Source organism: Mesoplodon mirus, assembly GCF_964341445.2.
Source record: "Mesoplodon mirus genome assembly, chromosome: 9".
In the NCBI taxonomy this organism is placed as follows: domain Eukaryota; kingdom Metazoa; phylum Chordata; class Mammalia; order Artiodactyla; family Ziphiidae; genus Mesoplodon; species Mesoplodon mirus.
In genome coordinates this window covers 103,382,015-103,398,183 of record NC_138985.1, presented here as the reverse complement: position 1 = coordinate 103,398,183, position 16,169 = coordinate 103,382,015, and the positions used below count along the sequence as shown (strand labels likewise).

The 16,169-nt window shown below is 39.3% G+C and overlaps 1 protein-coding gene across 1 annotated transcript in view; it reads right to left on the bottom strand.

Annotated features, from left to right (window-relative positions):
• Positions 1-16,169, bottom strand: part of MGAM (maltase-glucoamylase) — an 88,924-nt gene that overhangs the window by 16,338 nt on the left and 56,417 nt on the right. Inside the window, exons 35-43 of the mRNA XM_082632820.1 lie at positions 14,494-14,628; positions 13,938-14,025; positions 12,972-13,110; positions 11,991-12,124; positions 11,838-11,872; positions 11,628-11,744; positions 8,464-8,612; positions 7,769-7,853; positions 6,814-6,870 (exon numbers count right to left, since the gene is read on the bottom strand). Of these exons, the coding sequence (XP_082488946.1) occupies positions 6,814-6,870; positions 7,769-7,853; positions 8,464-8,612; positions 11,628-11,744; positions 11,838-11,872; positions 11,991-12,124; positions 12,972-13,110; positions 13,938-14,025; positions 14,494-14,628 (939 nt within the window). The remainder of the gene's footprint in view (positions 1-6,813; positions 6,871-7,768; positions 7,854-8,463; positions 8,613-11,627; positions 11,745-11,837; positions 11,873-11,990; positions 12,125-12,971; positions 13,111-13,937; positions 14,026-14,493; positions 14,629-16,169) is intronic.

Below are 16,169 nucleotides of genomic sequence, written 5' to 3'. Positions count from 1 at the left end.
AGGATGCTTTGTTTAAAGCATGTTTTCTTATTCTAAGCACATCTTCTTATCTTCCTGAGGAGATAAAAATTTTCTAGTTAACTTCTTAATAACATATGTGCAGAAAATTATACAAATAAAAAATGCAGGGCCTCCCTGGTGGCGCAGTGGTTGAGAGTCCGCCTGCCGATGCAGGGGATACGGGTTCGTGCCCCGGTCTGGGAGGATCCCATGTGCCGCGGAGCGGCTGGGCCCGTGAGCCATGGCCGCTGGGCCCGCGCGTCCGGAGCCTGTGCTCCGCAACGGGAGAGGCCACAACAGTGAGAGGCCCGCATACCGCAAAAAAAAAAAAAAAAAAAAAAAAAAAAAATGCACAGTTCAATAAAGTTTTACCAAGTGATCACACCCATGAAACCACCACCTAAATCAAGAAGTGACTATCACCAGCATCCCAGAAGGCTCTCTCATCCCCTCTCATAATAATCACCACACCAGAGGCGGCAACTATTCTGATTTCTATCACTTTTGCCTGTTTTCGAATTTGTATTTCATAAATGGAATCCTACATTTTTTACTGTCTTGAATCTGGCTATTTGTGCTCGAGATTACATTTGTGATGTTCATTATCTTTGTTTGTGTAGCAACAGTTCATTATTCTCATTGCCCTATAGTATTCAGTTTTAAAAACAGAACATGATCTATTTATCGAGTTCACCATTTATGGACATTTGTCTTATTTCCAGGTTTTTTTTGCTATTTTACAAATAGTGCTGCTATGAAACATTCTTGGACTTTTTTGGTGAAAATATATACACTTTAGGAATAAATCTATAACACTATCATTTCTTCCCAGATGTACATTGACATAATATATATATAATATATAGTGATAAAATATGATATACAATATATATTAAACACAATGAAAATTCTAGTACAAGCTTGTTTTTATTTTCTGGATTGACAATATTTTTTAATGTAATCTGGGAGAATATATAAAAATAACAATCATATTTCTGAAAAAAGATGATGACACATTGGTCTATCATACATTAAACTGTATTATAAATAAGTAATCACTAAAATGTTCAGAACTGACAGAATACATAATTCATAGATTAACAAATCAAAAACAGAAAGGAAAAAAGAGACCTTTCTGACAAATTCTACCATGTGTAAAAAACAGTACATAATAACAGAAGTTTAGCAAAGCAAAAATATTGGGAAATTTGACCAAAAGAAGGCTGTATCCTGACATTTCGCTATTCACCAAATGCATTCCAGTGACTGAAAAAACATTAATTTGACTACATAAAAGTTAAAATATCTATCTAAAATTATAAAAAATTTAAAAGCAAATGACAACGTGGAAAAATACTTCCAGTAAACATGGCAAAGTGTTACCAACTTAAGTGTGTAAATATCCTTTAAAAATCAGTACAATTAATTTATCTTAATAGGAAACTGGCAAAAGAATAGAAAGGTCACAGAAGTATAAATGGGCTGTCAAAGATGATCACAAATCAAATCAATGATGAGCATTAGGAACCATAATGCCTTTAAGAGTGATACAAAGATGAATATAAATATTTTTTAAAACGAAGATTCAAAGCTGACAATGACTAGGGAAATGAACACTCTTATCAAGTGCTGATGGGAATGTAAGTTGTTTCTGAAATTTTGCCAACTTTTATTAAGGATTCTTGTGTTAAGCATCTTCTCTGGCTAGAAATTCAGAAAACCACTGGGTGATGGGTGCGAGTGGAGCACATGAAAGACATGCTCTCTTGAACAGACAAGATGGAAATTTAGGTTAACAATGTTCTGTTGAATGGAAGAGGTGAAAATTTAGGTACTGTAGAAACAGGAATTATATGAACTATACATAAATTCCTACCTCACTTAAGCATATAATAACCTGTGTGACAACAAAGAAACCCAGTTCAGAAACAGGATCTGACTGAATCATCTGCTCCAAGTGGAGAGCCTAAGTTTCCATTCTATTTACCAGGTGCAAATTTTTCCATGCTTTTGCTAACATCTGAAATACATCCTTCCTCTTCATCTTTTAAAGTATTGAGTATATTTTACTGACACTTCTATAAACTGTCAGTGGGACTGGGTGCTGATAAAACCTTTTGGAAAGCAATCTGCCAGCATCTGTCAAAATGTCAAATACTTTACCCCAGCAAATTCACTGACCAAAACTTACACCAAGATATATGTACCGTGATATTTCCTACAGAACTGCACCATTACTTATAAAAAGAAAACAAACTAAAACCCTAACTGTCCATCCACAGAGGTGCTTTGCTAAATGATTCCATACAATGGAACATAACACAGCTCCTAAAAAGAATGGGGAAGAGCTTCCAGTGCTGACATACAAAGATCTTCAAGATATGTTATTAGGTGAATTAATCAAGGGGTCTAAGAGTATGCACAGTAAGATACTATTTGTGTCAATAAAAAAGGATACACATATGCTAATCTATGCACAAATTTTTATCAGCAAAGATATATAACAGATTGTTAATGGGGGTTAGCTTTAGAAGGGGGACCAAAGATTGGGAGACAGGGAGAATGGTGAATTTTACTTTCCGTTTTCCCTTTTCCAATGTTTGAATTTTTACCAGTGGAGGGATTTTTACTTTCCTAATTTTTTGGCACCCCATCTGTCTTCCAGGGTACCTTTCCAGTCCATATTCCTCTGATATCTTCCATCCTTTAGCCAGTATACTTGCATTTCTTCTTCCTCTAAATTTCTACACTATATTTTAATATTCCACAGTGTTCCTTATATCGAATGATTTTTTAATTTTTATTTTATATTGGAGTATAGTTAATTAACAATGTTTTGTTAGTTTCAGGTATACAGCAAAGAGACTCAGTTATACATATACATGTATCTATTCCTTTTCCAATTCTTTTCCCATTTAGGTTATTACAGAGTATTAAGCAGAGTTCCCTGTGCTATACAGTAGGTTCCTTAACGTGTTCCTTTTCACATGACCAGATGGTGAAATAGGTCTCATACACTTTGTGTATCCTCTAGAATAGGGATTAACAAATTTCACCTTTAAAGGGTCAGATAGGATATATTTTACACTTTGTGGGCCAGATAGCCTCTGATGAAACTACTCAAAACTACTTGATTCTAACTAAACATCAAAATTTTATTTTTTTCTAAATGGCTTGTTCCATCAACATTTGGCTTCCTATGTTTTGTTTTGTCTCAAAAAGAAACAAAAAAAGTTGAAAGACTAAATCAAAGCTATTTTCTATTTAAAGGGAACACTCTTGCACTGTTGGTGGGAATTTAAATTGACACAGCCACTATGGAGAACAGTATGGAGGTTCTTTAAAAAACTAAAAATAGAACTACCATATGACCCAGCAATCCCACTACTGGGCATATACCCTGTGAAAACCATAATTCAAAAAGAGTCATGTACCACAATGTTCATTGCAGCTCTATTTACAATAGCCAGGACATGGAAGCAACCTAAGTGTCCATCGACAGATGAATGGATAAAGAAGATGTGGCACATATATACAATGGAATATTACTCAGCCATAAAAAGAAACGAAATTGAGTTATTTGTAGTTAGGTGGATGGACCCAGAGTCTGTCATACAGAGTGAAGTAAGTCAGAAAGAGAAAAACAAATACCGTATGCTAACACATATATATGGAATCTAAAAAACAAACAAACAAAAATGGTCATGAAGAACCTAGGGGCAAGATGGGAATAAAGACGCAGACCTACTAGAGAATGGACTTGAGGATATGGGGAGGGGGAAGGGTAAGCTGGGACAAAGTGAGAGAGAGGCATGGACATATATACACTACCAAATGTAAGGTAGATAGCTAGTGGGAAGCAGCCACATAGCACAGGGAGATCAGCTCAGTGCTTTGTGACCACCTAGAGGGGTGGGATAGGGAGGGTGGGACGGAGGGAGACACAAGAGGGAAGTGATATGGGGATATATGTATATGTATAACTGATTCACTTTGTTATAAAGCAGAAACTAACACACCACTGTAAAGCAATTATACTCCAATACAGATGTTAAAAAAAAAAAAAGCTATTTTCTATTTAAAAGCCATGTATAAAACCAGCAATTCCAGGAAAGTTTTCTCTTCTTTGATAGCCCTCACACTTCACTTTCTTTCATATGGTATATATAATTATGTACATATGTATTAGTGTTTATAACATGCAAATATTAACTCCAGATTAGATGGTGAACTCTATAGGGAAACTTTTCCAGTATATACCACACCCAGAGTTCAGTAAGGTGGTTTGCACCTGGGAAAGGTTGGGACTAGAGTGAGATGTGTAAGGTGCCCAGGATGAACCATTTAAGAAGGCACTTACTCTCAGGGTCCTGCAAACACAGGGGCTGCCTTAAAAAGGAGTGCCTCCTTAAACCGTGTGCCCTAGGCACCTTACTTGCTTCACCCTGGCACTGGCCCCGCACCCAGGAGCCTCAGTGTACTCAGAATGACTGCCTGTTAGTGAATAAGCCAGTCAACATGTAAACTCAGGACAAAGGCTACACTCACATAAAGGAAGTTGGCTGCTCCCTCCCAGAAAGCCCTCGCTGGGAAGCACAGCGCAGTCTTAACCTACTGCCAACCAGAGGACAGATCTAGCTCAGGAAAAAAGAGCGTGTCAGTGAGGACTCAGGGCTCCATAAGACAGAGAAGAAAAGGAACAAAATCCATTGTCCTTGCAGGGTTTTCACCCAGTCCCACTACAAATGGCTTGGCTGAAAGGGCCCAGAGCACGCTCTGCCTCTTGTCCTCCTCCTGTTATCCTTTTGCTGTATTTCTAGTTTGCTGCTTTGCTCTGCTCAGAAAAGTCAGGAGAAGAGGACACTATCTTTGATTCTTCCTCAAGAATCAAACTCTGGACTTCCCTGGTGGTGCAGTGGTTAAGAATCCACCTGCCAATGCAGGGGACACAGGTTCAATCCCTGGCCTGGGAAGATCCCACATGCCATGGAGCAACTAAGCCTGTAAGCCACAACTACTGAGCCTGTGCTCTAGAGCCCACGAGCCACAACTACTGAGCCTGCGTGCCACAACTACTGAAGCCCGTGTGCCTAGAGCCTGTGCTCCACAACAAGAGAAGCCACCGCAATACAACGAAGAGTAGCCCCCGCTCGCCACAACTAGAGAAAGCCTGTGCGCAGCAATGAAGACCCAACGCAATCAAAAATGAATTAAATAAACTTATTTAAAAAAATCAAACTCTGACTTGTCTGTGTCCCTGCAGAAGAACACTGCTTGTACCAATTTACATTCCCACCAACAGTGTAGGAGGGTTCCCTTTTCTCCACATCCTCTCCAGCATTTATTGTTTGTAGATTTTTTGATGATGGCCATTCTGACCGGTGTGAGGTGATACCTCATTGTAGTTTTGATTTGCATTTCTCTAGTAATTGGTACAGCCACTACAGAAAACAGTATGGGGGGTTCTTAAAAAACTAAAAATAGAACTATCATATGACCAGGAATCCCACTCCTAGGCATACACCAGAGAAAACCATAATTCGGAAGGATAGATGAACCCCAATGTTCACTGCAGCACTATTCACAATAGCCAGGACATAGAAGCAACCTAAATGTCCATCAACAGAGGAATGGATAAAGAAGATGTGGTACATATATATAATGGAATATTACTCAATCATAAAAAAGAACAAAATAATGCCATTTGCAGCAACATGGATGGACCTAGAGACTGTCATACTGAGTGAAGTAAGTCAGACAGAGAAAGACAAATATATGATATCGCTTATATGTGGAGTCTAAAAAAAGGTTACAAATTAACTTATCTACAAAACAGAAATAGAGTTACAGATGTAGAAAATAAACTTTTGGTTATCAGGGGTTAAGGGAGGGGAGCGATAAATTGGAAGATTGGAATTGACATAAATACACTACTATATATACAATAGATAACTAATAAGGACCTACTGTATAGCACAGGGAACTCTACTCAATACTCTGTAATGGCCTATATGGGAAAAGAATCTAAAAAAGAGTGGATGTATGTATATGTATAACTGACTCACTTTGCTGTACACATGAAACTAACACAACATTATAAATCAACTGTACTCCAATAAAAATTAAAAAAAAAAAAGAACACTGCTTGAAGCTTCTGTGAAACAGTGTTTTCCCAACTGAGTCTCTGGGGTTCAGACTAGCCCAGAAAAGTCATATGACAGAGAAGGCTGTGTTCCTTCCCCATTTCTAAATGCATTTGCATTACACCAGCTCACAAAAGTCGGGCCTTATACCTCTGTGTACATTTTACATACTGCCTAGGACCTTGCTTACCTTAGGAAAGTATATTTAACACTCCTCTTTGGGCATCTATGCTATAAAAGAAGGTATTATGTAAAAAGACAGAGCGGAAAAGCCTCCTAACACTTATGAACCTCCAGTCTAGCAGGGAGAATATAAACAAAAACCATAGTTTCCAGCACGACTTCAAGCATTTACCAGTGTCTGCCATTTTACACCACTGTGAATAGTGGTGGTATAAGGAAAGATAAAAACTAACACATAAAGAACACCTACAAAAAGCCAGGCACTACAGGAGATGCTTTTACACATTTCAGAACAAGTCTGTGAGGGAAGCCGTCTTTCCCCATGTGGAGGTGAGAAAAATGAGGCTACAAGGTTAAAAGTGACATGTCCAAGAACACACAACAAGTGGGTTACGGAGACAGAATTTGACCTGAGGTCTGTCAGATTCTAAAGCCTGTGCATGCTATCATTTCCCCAGGTTGTATAGAAACAATCAGAAAAACTTACCGTGTAGTAATCATACCAACGGGCTCTAGGGAAATATGCAGTGACATTTCTGGCGTTCTAAAATTAAACAAAAAAAAAAAAAACAAGGCATGAGAAGTAGGCTCAGCTCTCTAGGGCAGAGTAACCATTTGCACAGTAAAGGGGTCAAAACAATGTAATGGCCTTGGACCCACAGGGCTCTTCTCTCTAGAGGTCACCAGTGTTGGGAAAGGCTCCCTTCTCTGATCCCTTCTCAAACTGGGGAGATCTGCGTAACCAAAAATGGTGGCTTCTGTAAAACCCTTTGGGATCCGGGACTTAAGGGGGAAAAAAAAATCATCATTTACTTATAGACTTATCCCATACCCTCTCTAAAGAGACAAACTGAGGTTGGGAGCGTCTAGAGCAGAAAAAAAATTTGTAGGTTTACGGCACCAATACTTCAGAAATTATGATTAGTGCAGTAAGTTTTGGAGAAGATCCGGTTAACTGTTATTTTAATTAGAAGCCTAATCATTGATAAATGAAGTAAAGAAATGGCTGCCTGAGGACCTCTTTTGGAGGAAGGGAAGAGCTAGCCAGCAACAAAATTATACACGTTGCTACAAACAATCTTTCTGAAAAGTTTTGTTTTAATGGTGATAGAGGATAGCAAGGATTTTCTTATAGTTCTGCCCCACCTGACTCATACTCCTTCTTTCAGTTAAAGAAGAAATGATTATATCTTCAAATATATCAAAGGGTTTTTTCCTTCTTGATTATCCAATGAATCAGAATTCGTTATACTGATTTTAAAGACGAGGGAGCTGAGGACCAGAACATCTAAGTGACGAACTTCAGCTCAGAGGGAGAGGAAGAGACAGAGGTAGAATAAGAAACCACATCTCAGGACCCCATCAGATGAGGCCTCTTCTTTTCGACTAGTCACCGGCCTCATAGCTGCGATCCTCTATTCATCAGAGGCCTCCATACTCACAGGTTCCAGGACGGGGCTGACCAGGAAGGCTGGGCCCAGAAGGAACTGACTGTCTACATCCCAGGTCACCTGGTCTGACACAAACCTGGAGAGGGAAACCAAGGTATCACAATTAGGACCCCTACAGGACTCCAGATTGAGGCCTTGAAGAAACTCTTCAAGTTCAGACCCAAGTTGGAAATCCAGCCGCATCCTATACCATCTTTTATTCTTTCCCTAGGTCGACCTTAATTAGATACATGCTCACTTTCTACATGTCATGTTCTTCAAACCCCAGAAATGGCTGGATTTAGACACATTCTCACCTATCAATATCTCCACACATTTCTTAACCACAACACATTTTAACACAAGAATGGCCTCCATTCCTCAGATATCCCCCTGGAATGCCTTCTTTCGTGACCTGAGCTACTATAAAGGATAGGTAGGTCTTTACAGGTCCAAATTAGAAAGAAATTATTCTGTGTTGTATTGTATATCATTCTGAAATTTTTCAAAAAAAATCAATAGTCTTTTACCAAAGAGCTAAGGTGTGACTGACACCATGCTAAAAGGAGTCATAACGTACGGTCTGTGCCTAGAGAGCTTTTGGCAAAGGCAGTCATGCCTTTAGTTTGGAAGAATTGTTTTCTTCAACCGCCACCATATAGAATAAAATTATCACTTAGTCTTTGGTATCCTCGCTAGACACTCACTCATGGAGAAGAGGCCGCACGACAGTGCTGCCCTCCGTGTTGGCCCTGTGCATCAGGGTGTACAGATATGGCAACAGGGCGTATCTGGTCTGCAGGACACTTCTGGCGATAGTCACAAAGGTAGAATCCCAGGACACAGGGTCTTGCCTCTAAGGAGAAAAAAAAGTGTTCAGGGCTCAACTTAGGGGACCTGGGGGACGTAAGGAGATCACTGAACATTATTCCAAATGAAGATCAAACAAAGCTAAACCAACGATGACTATAGATGAGACTCAAAGAATATTTTTAATAGACCAAGAGAGGTCACTGAAGCTTTCCCAGGACAGTTGAAAAAATTCCCCATAAGAAATGGGGGGTGGGGTATATATTTGGTACAATGCCCAAACTGAAAGAATACTGATTCATTGAAACATGAGGATTTTTTCATGTACTTGTTGGCTATTTGTGTATCTTCTTTGAAAAAATGTCTATTCAGTTCCTCTGCCCATTTTTAAATCATATTTTTTTAATTTTTTTTTTTGCTATTGAGTTGTATGAGTGCCTTATATATTTTGGATATTAACCCTTTATCAGATACATAGTTTGCAAGTATTTTCTCCCATTCTGTGGGTTGTCTTTTCATTTTGTTGATTCCATGCAGAAGCTTTTTGGTGTGATGTAGTCCCAGTTCTTTAATTTTGCTTCTGTTCTTTGTGCTTTTGGTGTCATATCAAAAAAAAAAAAGTGCCAATAACAATGTCAAGTAGATTTTTCCCTATGTTTTCTTCTAGGAGTTTTATGGTTTCAGGTCTTAATCCATTTTGAGTTAATTTTTTGTGAGTGTGCCTGTGATTATCTAGTTTTACCAACATCATGCATTAAAGAGACTATGCTTTCTCCACAGAGTATTTTTGGCTCTCTTGTCAAATATTAGTTGACAGTACATGCAAAGGTTTATTTCTGGGCTCCGATTCTGTTCCATTGGTCTATTATTTTTTATGCCAATACCATACTGTTTTGATTACTAGACCATGTAGTTTTGATTATTATAGCTTTGTAATATAGTTTGAAATCAGGAGGCCTGATGCCTTTAGTTTTGTTCTTTCTCAGGACTGCTTTAGCTGTCTGTGGTCTTTTGTAATTCCATACAACTTTTAGGATATTTTTTTCTATTTCCGTGAAAAATCCCATTAGAATTTTGATTGGAATTACATTGACTTCATAGATGGTTTTAGTATGGACATTTAAAAAATGTTAATTCTTCTGATCCATGAACACAGAATATTTTTCTACTTGTCTCTTTCATCAGTGTCTTACAGTTTTCAGTGTACAGATCTTTCACCTTGGTTAAGTTTATTGCTAAGTACTTTATTGTGTTCTGATGTTATTGTGAATGGGATTGTTTTCTTTATTCCTTTTTCAGATATTTCACTGTTAGTGTATAGAAAGGCAATCGATTTCTGTATGTTGATTTGATATTGTGCAACTTCACTGAATTCATTGATTAGTTTCTAATAGTTTTTTGGTGACATCTTTAGGATTTTCTGTATATAAGATCATATAAACTGTAAACAGAGACCATTTTACTTCTTCCCTTCTGATTTGAATGCTTTTTTTTTTCTCATCTGATGGCTCTGACTAGGACTTCCAGTACTATGTTGACTAGGAGTAGTGAGAGTGGGAACCCTTGTCTTTGTCCTGATCTTAGAGAAAAAGCTTTCAACTTTTCACTGTTGAGTATAATATTAGCTGTGAGCTTGTCATATACAGCCTTTATTATGTTGAGGCACATTCCTTCTATAATCAATTTGTTGAGAGTTTTTAATCATGAAAGGATGTTGTATTTGTCAAGTCTTTTTTTTCCTGCACCTATTAAGATGATCATATGATTTTTACCTTTTATTCTATTAATGTGGTATATCACATGACTTGCATATATTGAACCATCCTTGCATCCCAAGGTTAAATCCCACTTGATCATGATGCATCATTCTTTCAGTGTGCTGTCAAATTCATTGTACTAATATTTTGTTAAAACTTTTTAGAACTATATTCATCAGGGATATTGGCCTGTTTTTCTTTTCTTGTAGTATATTGGCCTCTTCTTCTTTTCTTGTAGTGTCCTTACCTGCTTAAGTATCAGGGTAATGCTGTTCTTGTAAAATTAGTTTGGCAGTGTTCCCAAACCTTTAATATTTTGGAGGTGAGAAGTACTGGCATTAATTCTTTTTTAAATGTTTTACAGACTTCACCAGGGAAGCCATCTGGTCCTGGGATATTCTTTGTTGGGAGATTTTTGATTACTGATCTCCTTACTCATTACTGGTCTGTTCAGATTTTCTATCTCTTCATGATTCAGTCTTGGTAGGTTCATGTTTCTAGAAATTTATCCATTTCAACCAGGTTGTCCAATTTGTCAGTATATAATTGTTCATAGTAGTCTCTTATGATCTTTTATATTTCTGTGGTATCAGTTATAATGTCTCCATTTTCATTTACAATTTTATTTATATTTGAGCTTCCTCTGTTTTTGTCTTAAGAAATCTAGCTAAAGGGTTGCCAATTTTGTTTATCTTTTCAAAGAACCAGCTCTTAGTTTCATTGATCTGTTCTATTTTCTGGTCTCTATTTTATTTCTGCTCTGACCTTTGTTATTTCCATTCTTCTGCTAACTTTGGGCTTAGTTTGTTCTTCTTTTGCTAGCTCCTTGAGGTGTAAAGTTAGGTTGCTTATTTGATATCTTTCCTTTTTCTATAAACTTCCCTCTTAGGACTTGGAATGGTAGTTATCAGGGGCTGGGAGGTGAGAGAAATGGGGAGATGTTGGTCAAAGAGTAAAAACTTCTTGTTATAAATTAAATATTTCTGGTGATATAATGTACAGCATGGTGTCCATAGTTAACAATACTGTATTATATACTTGAAAGTTGCTAAGAGCGTAGATATTAAATGTTCTCACAACAAAAAAGAAATGGTAATTATGTGACATGATAGAGGTGTTAACTGACCCTACTGTGATAATCATTTCACAATATATAAGTATATCAAATTTTAAAAAAGAAACATGAGGGTTTAATGGTTTTGAAGATGTCCTTGGGGAATATAGACTACATTCCTTGTAGTTCAAAAAGGGAGTCTGTGTTCCTGGTGACACAGAACTTTTGAGCTCTGAGCTCAATGTCCTACCCTGGCCCCAATGGTGTTGTGGTTCCTCGAGAAGGGGTAAAAGGCCCCCAGCTGCATCCAGCGAGCACACATTTCATATTCAGCATCTTGAAAGAATCCACAAATATCTGCTCCTGTCTGAAACAGGGTAGAATAAAATGTGGCCGTTAATGATTTCCGAAAGATATCACCATCTGCTTGATGATTAGGAGTAATCCAAAGGACACTTACAAAGGATATGCCGAAGAGGCTAAACTCCATCATGCCTGCAACGAGAACCACAGCTGTGTCAGACAAGGCACTCATGACCTGCCTCCTCTTCCCTCCTTGGAGAAGCCTTGATCGAAGACCCCAACTCCTCTCCTCTCCCAACAGCCCACACACCAATGATAGATTTCCTCAGCTGGTCCCAGGCGGCCGTGTTGTCACCTAGCCAGTGTCCTCCCCAGCGGCCAGAAGAGGGAAAAGTGGAGCGAGTGATGACGATCCCTCGCTGTCCCGTCACCTCCTGCACAGCTCTGCTCGGAGGGGAACAAGGGGGTGATTTAAGGCACAGCAGGTGAGGAAAGGCCACAAACCTTCTCCTCCCAGAGCTCCTGAGCCTAGGGCATGGTGACAAAATATCTCCTGTGTCACAGAAGGGAATATGGAAATCTAAGCCATGAGGTTCCTTACTGACTGACTCCATATGATGGTGATATTAAAAGTTGTGTCTTTACATTGTGTTTTATAGTGTTTCATATAAAAAAAAGCTTCACAACGTAATAAACTCACAGGATCACCTAAAAATAATAGGTAATCATTAAATTTTGCTATTTATTTACTCAATACTTAGTTTTATATATTTGGGAAAGAAGAAGATGAATTCCTTTATAAGGCTTTCCTTAGGATACTTCTTCTTAAGCATGGAATGAGCACACAAAATGGTACAGTGATAATTAAGTAGAACACCAGTTGGCTACCCAAGAAGAGTGACAAAATATAAATTCTAATAGAGATGAGTCACTTTTGAAGAAAAGGAAAGAGGTAGCCAGTCCTCTGTGTTCCCTTACAATAACTAAAGTTATTATAGCATCATCCACGCTGCGTGATAAACTTATGTCTCCACGTGTATTTCCTCCACTAGGACTATTCGTCTCTTACTTAAATAAGGACCACGCCTTATTTAAATCGGTCCTGCTAACTAGGATCACAGGGTCTGGCTCCGTGCTCATGAATATTTAATAAATGAGAATTGCAACAGAGCTATAATTAAAGTCTTCTTAACTCTTGGAAGAGGGAATGAAAGGACAAGCAGTGTAGCTTCATCAGTCCCTGGCTGTCCCTGCAGGCTGTCCCGACTGGAGAAGGCAGTTGATGACTCACTTGTACGTGGGTCTGGTCTGGGACCACCCGTACAGGCTGTGCACGTCGTAGTGCCGCAGCGGGGAGCCGTCAGGCAGGAGATGCTGGCTCTCCATGCACAGGGTCTTGCTGCTCAGGCCCCTGTCCCTGGACTCCAAATCTGAGGAGAAAGATCTAGTGATGTGAAATCCACCCCTGCCTGATCCTGTTTGTCCTTGACCTCTCCTCATGGGATTGGACTCTGGATCATAAGACTAACTTGACCCCTGCATGGGTCCCTCTCCTCCCCAGGGGCATGGAAACATGCCCGGCTCTGAGCTACAATGGAACTCACAGGTGTTTTCAACATCCAGGGCCCCGGAGGGTTCCCCAGGAGAAAGCAGGGGCATGGGGAAGAACGCAGTTGTCAAACACTTACTGAGTGACAGGCTCCAACCTAGGCTTTTAACATGTACATTATTTTATGTAATTCTTATCATAGTTCTATGGAGAAGATATCATTAGCTTCCTTTTACAGTTTAAAAAACTGAGATTAGAAAATAGCAAGTAATCTGCTAAAGGTCACACAACTCACAGAGAGTATAATTTCCGGAGCCAAGATATGAACACAAGTACAACACCAAAGTCATTGACTCCATGATAAGGTGAGGCCATTACTTTCCACCCACTGGTGACACAATAAATTCCTGTGGAGGGATTAACATGAGCCTGAAGAAGTAAGACACTATAGCTGTGGGATCCTTTGGAGACATCACCACAGTTAAGTGTTTTTTGAAAAAAATTTGAGAAACTTACCCAAAGGGGCCAATAACTTGCCCACACCCAACTGGGTAAAGTTCTTGGAGTGTGTTTGTCTTTGGTCCCCCCAAAACCAGAGTGTCAGTCAGGATGTCCCTGAACATCAGGATAAATGTCTGGCTGCTGGACTCTTGCAGCTCACTCCCTGAAGCCATGGCACTGCCAGTAGAGGAGGCCAAGGGTCCTTACATGGCATGTAGGGAGGGTGGTTCAGACAGGCATCCTTGCAGCCTGGAGGGACTGCCCCACTCACGAAGCTTGCCGGTTCATTCATATCCTAGAAATGTCAAACACAGGAATACTTTACTTTTAAAAAGAATTATATACTGTCAACTCAGAGACAAGGAAGTAGAGAATAATTGTTCACCATCCAGTAATTCCATAGATACCAGCCCAGGGAGATTTATCAAATCCAGCTTGAAAAAGATCAATTAAGCCCTACAGAATGACTGGCTGGGGGATTTGAAAAATAATTCTCACTCAGGGTGTGAGGCAGGCTCAGTTCCAAGGAATTCCTGGTAATCAGCTTGGAATTCTACAGCAAGAACTTCAGACAAGGTACAAGGTATGAGGAGTATCAGAATGGTCCACTCCAGATTGGAGGAACTGCAGTCTGATACATCCAAAGTCTTTCTTGGATGATTATTACCCCTTTTGATTAAAGGTCAGTAATACATATGCTTAGGCACACAGAGATAGAAACACACCTATCCCCATGTACACAGACACAAACACACACACTTACAATCCACATGCCATCAAACTTCAAGCTCTTCTCTGGATCCCGTGGATTGGTGTACATTTCTCTCAACTCCCTTTTCCACCATGTGATGGTTGAATTACGGAAAAAGTCTGGGAAGGCCACATAAGCTCGGTATTGCTGTAAAAAGTAAATACAATTTATTTGTCCCAAACAAATATATCAGACAGAAAACAGGCATTTCCTAAAAGCTTAACTCATGCAAAGCCTATACTGTGTGGTGATAGTTAATCCAGAGTTATGAGCTTTAGTAATGTTCTTGGCTTATTTGAAATACAATGAGCTCAAAGAACAGAAATGAGCACAAATGAGACACCGTCTTATCATTTGGAAAGCATCCATGGACTGTTTTCCTCTTTGTATCAACATGAATGGTAGCCATCAACACCCTGAACTCACTTTTTCCGTCGTTAGATACCCACCCCTCAACTTCTGTCCTGCGATGTCCTAAGCACTCCTCAAAGACAAAGCATGAGCCAGGGAGACTGCAGCTTGAAAGGGGCAGACAGCAGATGCATTGTCAACAGGTTGAAAAGAAACATCCAGCTGATCCTCTCCTATCTCATTCCCAGTAGGAAAAAAGGGTGAGAAGTAAGACTGCATTTTATTACATAAGACTATCTAACTGATATGTATCTGGGTTTTCTATGGTTTCAGAATCACTTGAAAAGTGCAGTTGTGTGTCAACTAAATTGGGAGGACTTAAAGAGGAAGCTTCAACTTCCCTTTCTCTTATCTTCTTCAAATAATAAAAAACTGTCTTTATTTTAACCTGGAAAATGGACCCAAGGTATAACTCCTGAACTATAGCCCTTTTGAGAGCAAGGCCCTTGTTGACCTTTGTATTCCCCAACCATGCTTAGCTTAGTAGCTGACATAAGATAAATGTTCAGAGCATAATTGTAAATTCACACCACTTAGCAATATCAAATATTCTTAAATTTCTATATAGCTATGATGCTTGTTATGGAGCTTTATGGTCTTTTGTATGTCTCAGTAAATTGGTTCCTCTGTGTTCATCAGTGCATTTCAAGAGTTAAAAAGCTAAATAATGCTGGTGCCAAGAGTGTGGGTGGGGAGGAAACAACAGAAAAAGGACTTGGTCTAGGGAACCTCCAGTACCTATACATGATAGGCAAAAGGCAAGTGGAATCCAAATGTCTAGAAAAAAGGCCAAAAAGAACACAAAGAAAAAACCAGAAATGGATCAGTGTACAGGGATCCAGCTCACAGAGAACTTCTGAGGTAGTGAGCCACACCACTGAGCATCTCGTGAAAGGGAGGCATGCCAAGGTTGCCTTTTTGTTAGAAAATGGAGGTAGAAACATGGACCCAACAAAATAGAACCTTTCACCAGAAACAGAGAGCTCCAGCTCAGGCAGGGTTAGAAACATGGGGTAGAGGAGGGAAGTGGAGAATTGGAATAAACAGTGTCAATACCAGCTGTGTCCAAGTGATAACTGAATCCCAAATGAGATACAAGTGAGAAACTTGACTACGATTTATTAACCCCACTAAAAGGTGCTCTGACCCTTACCCATGAAATTAAAACTGTTCTGCTGTTCTCCAAGGTACTGGCTCTGCCCCAGTCCTGTCTGTATTCCACGCTCGCCTCATTGCTTCTGTCCTCGCTTTCCCTAGTCCTCAATTCATGATGTACC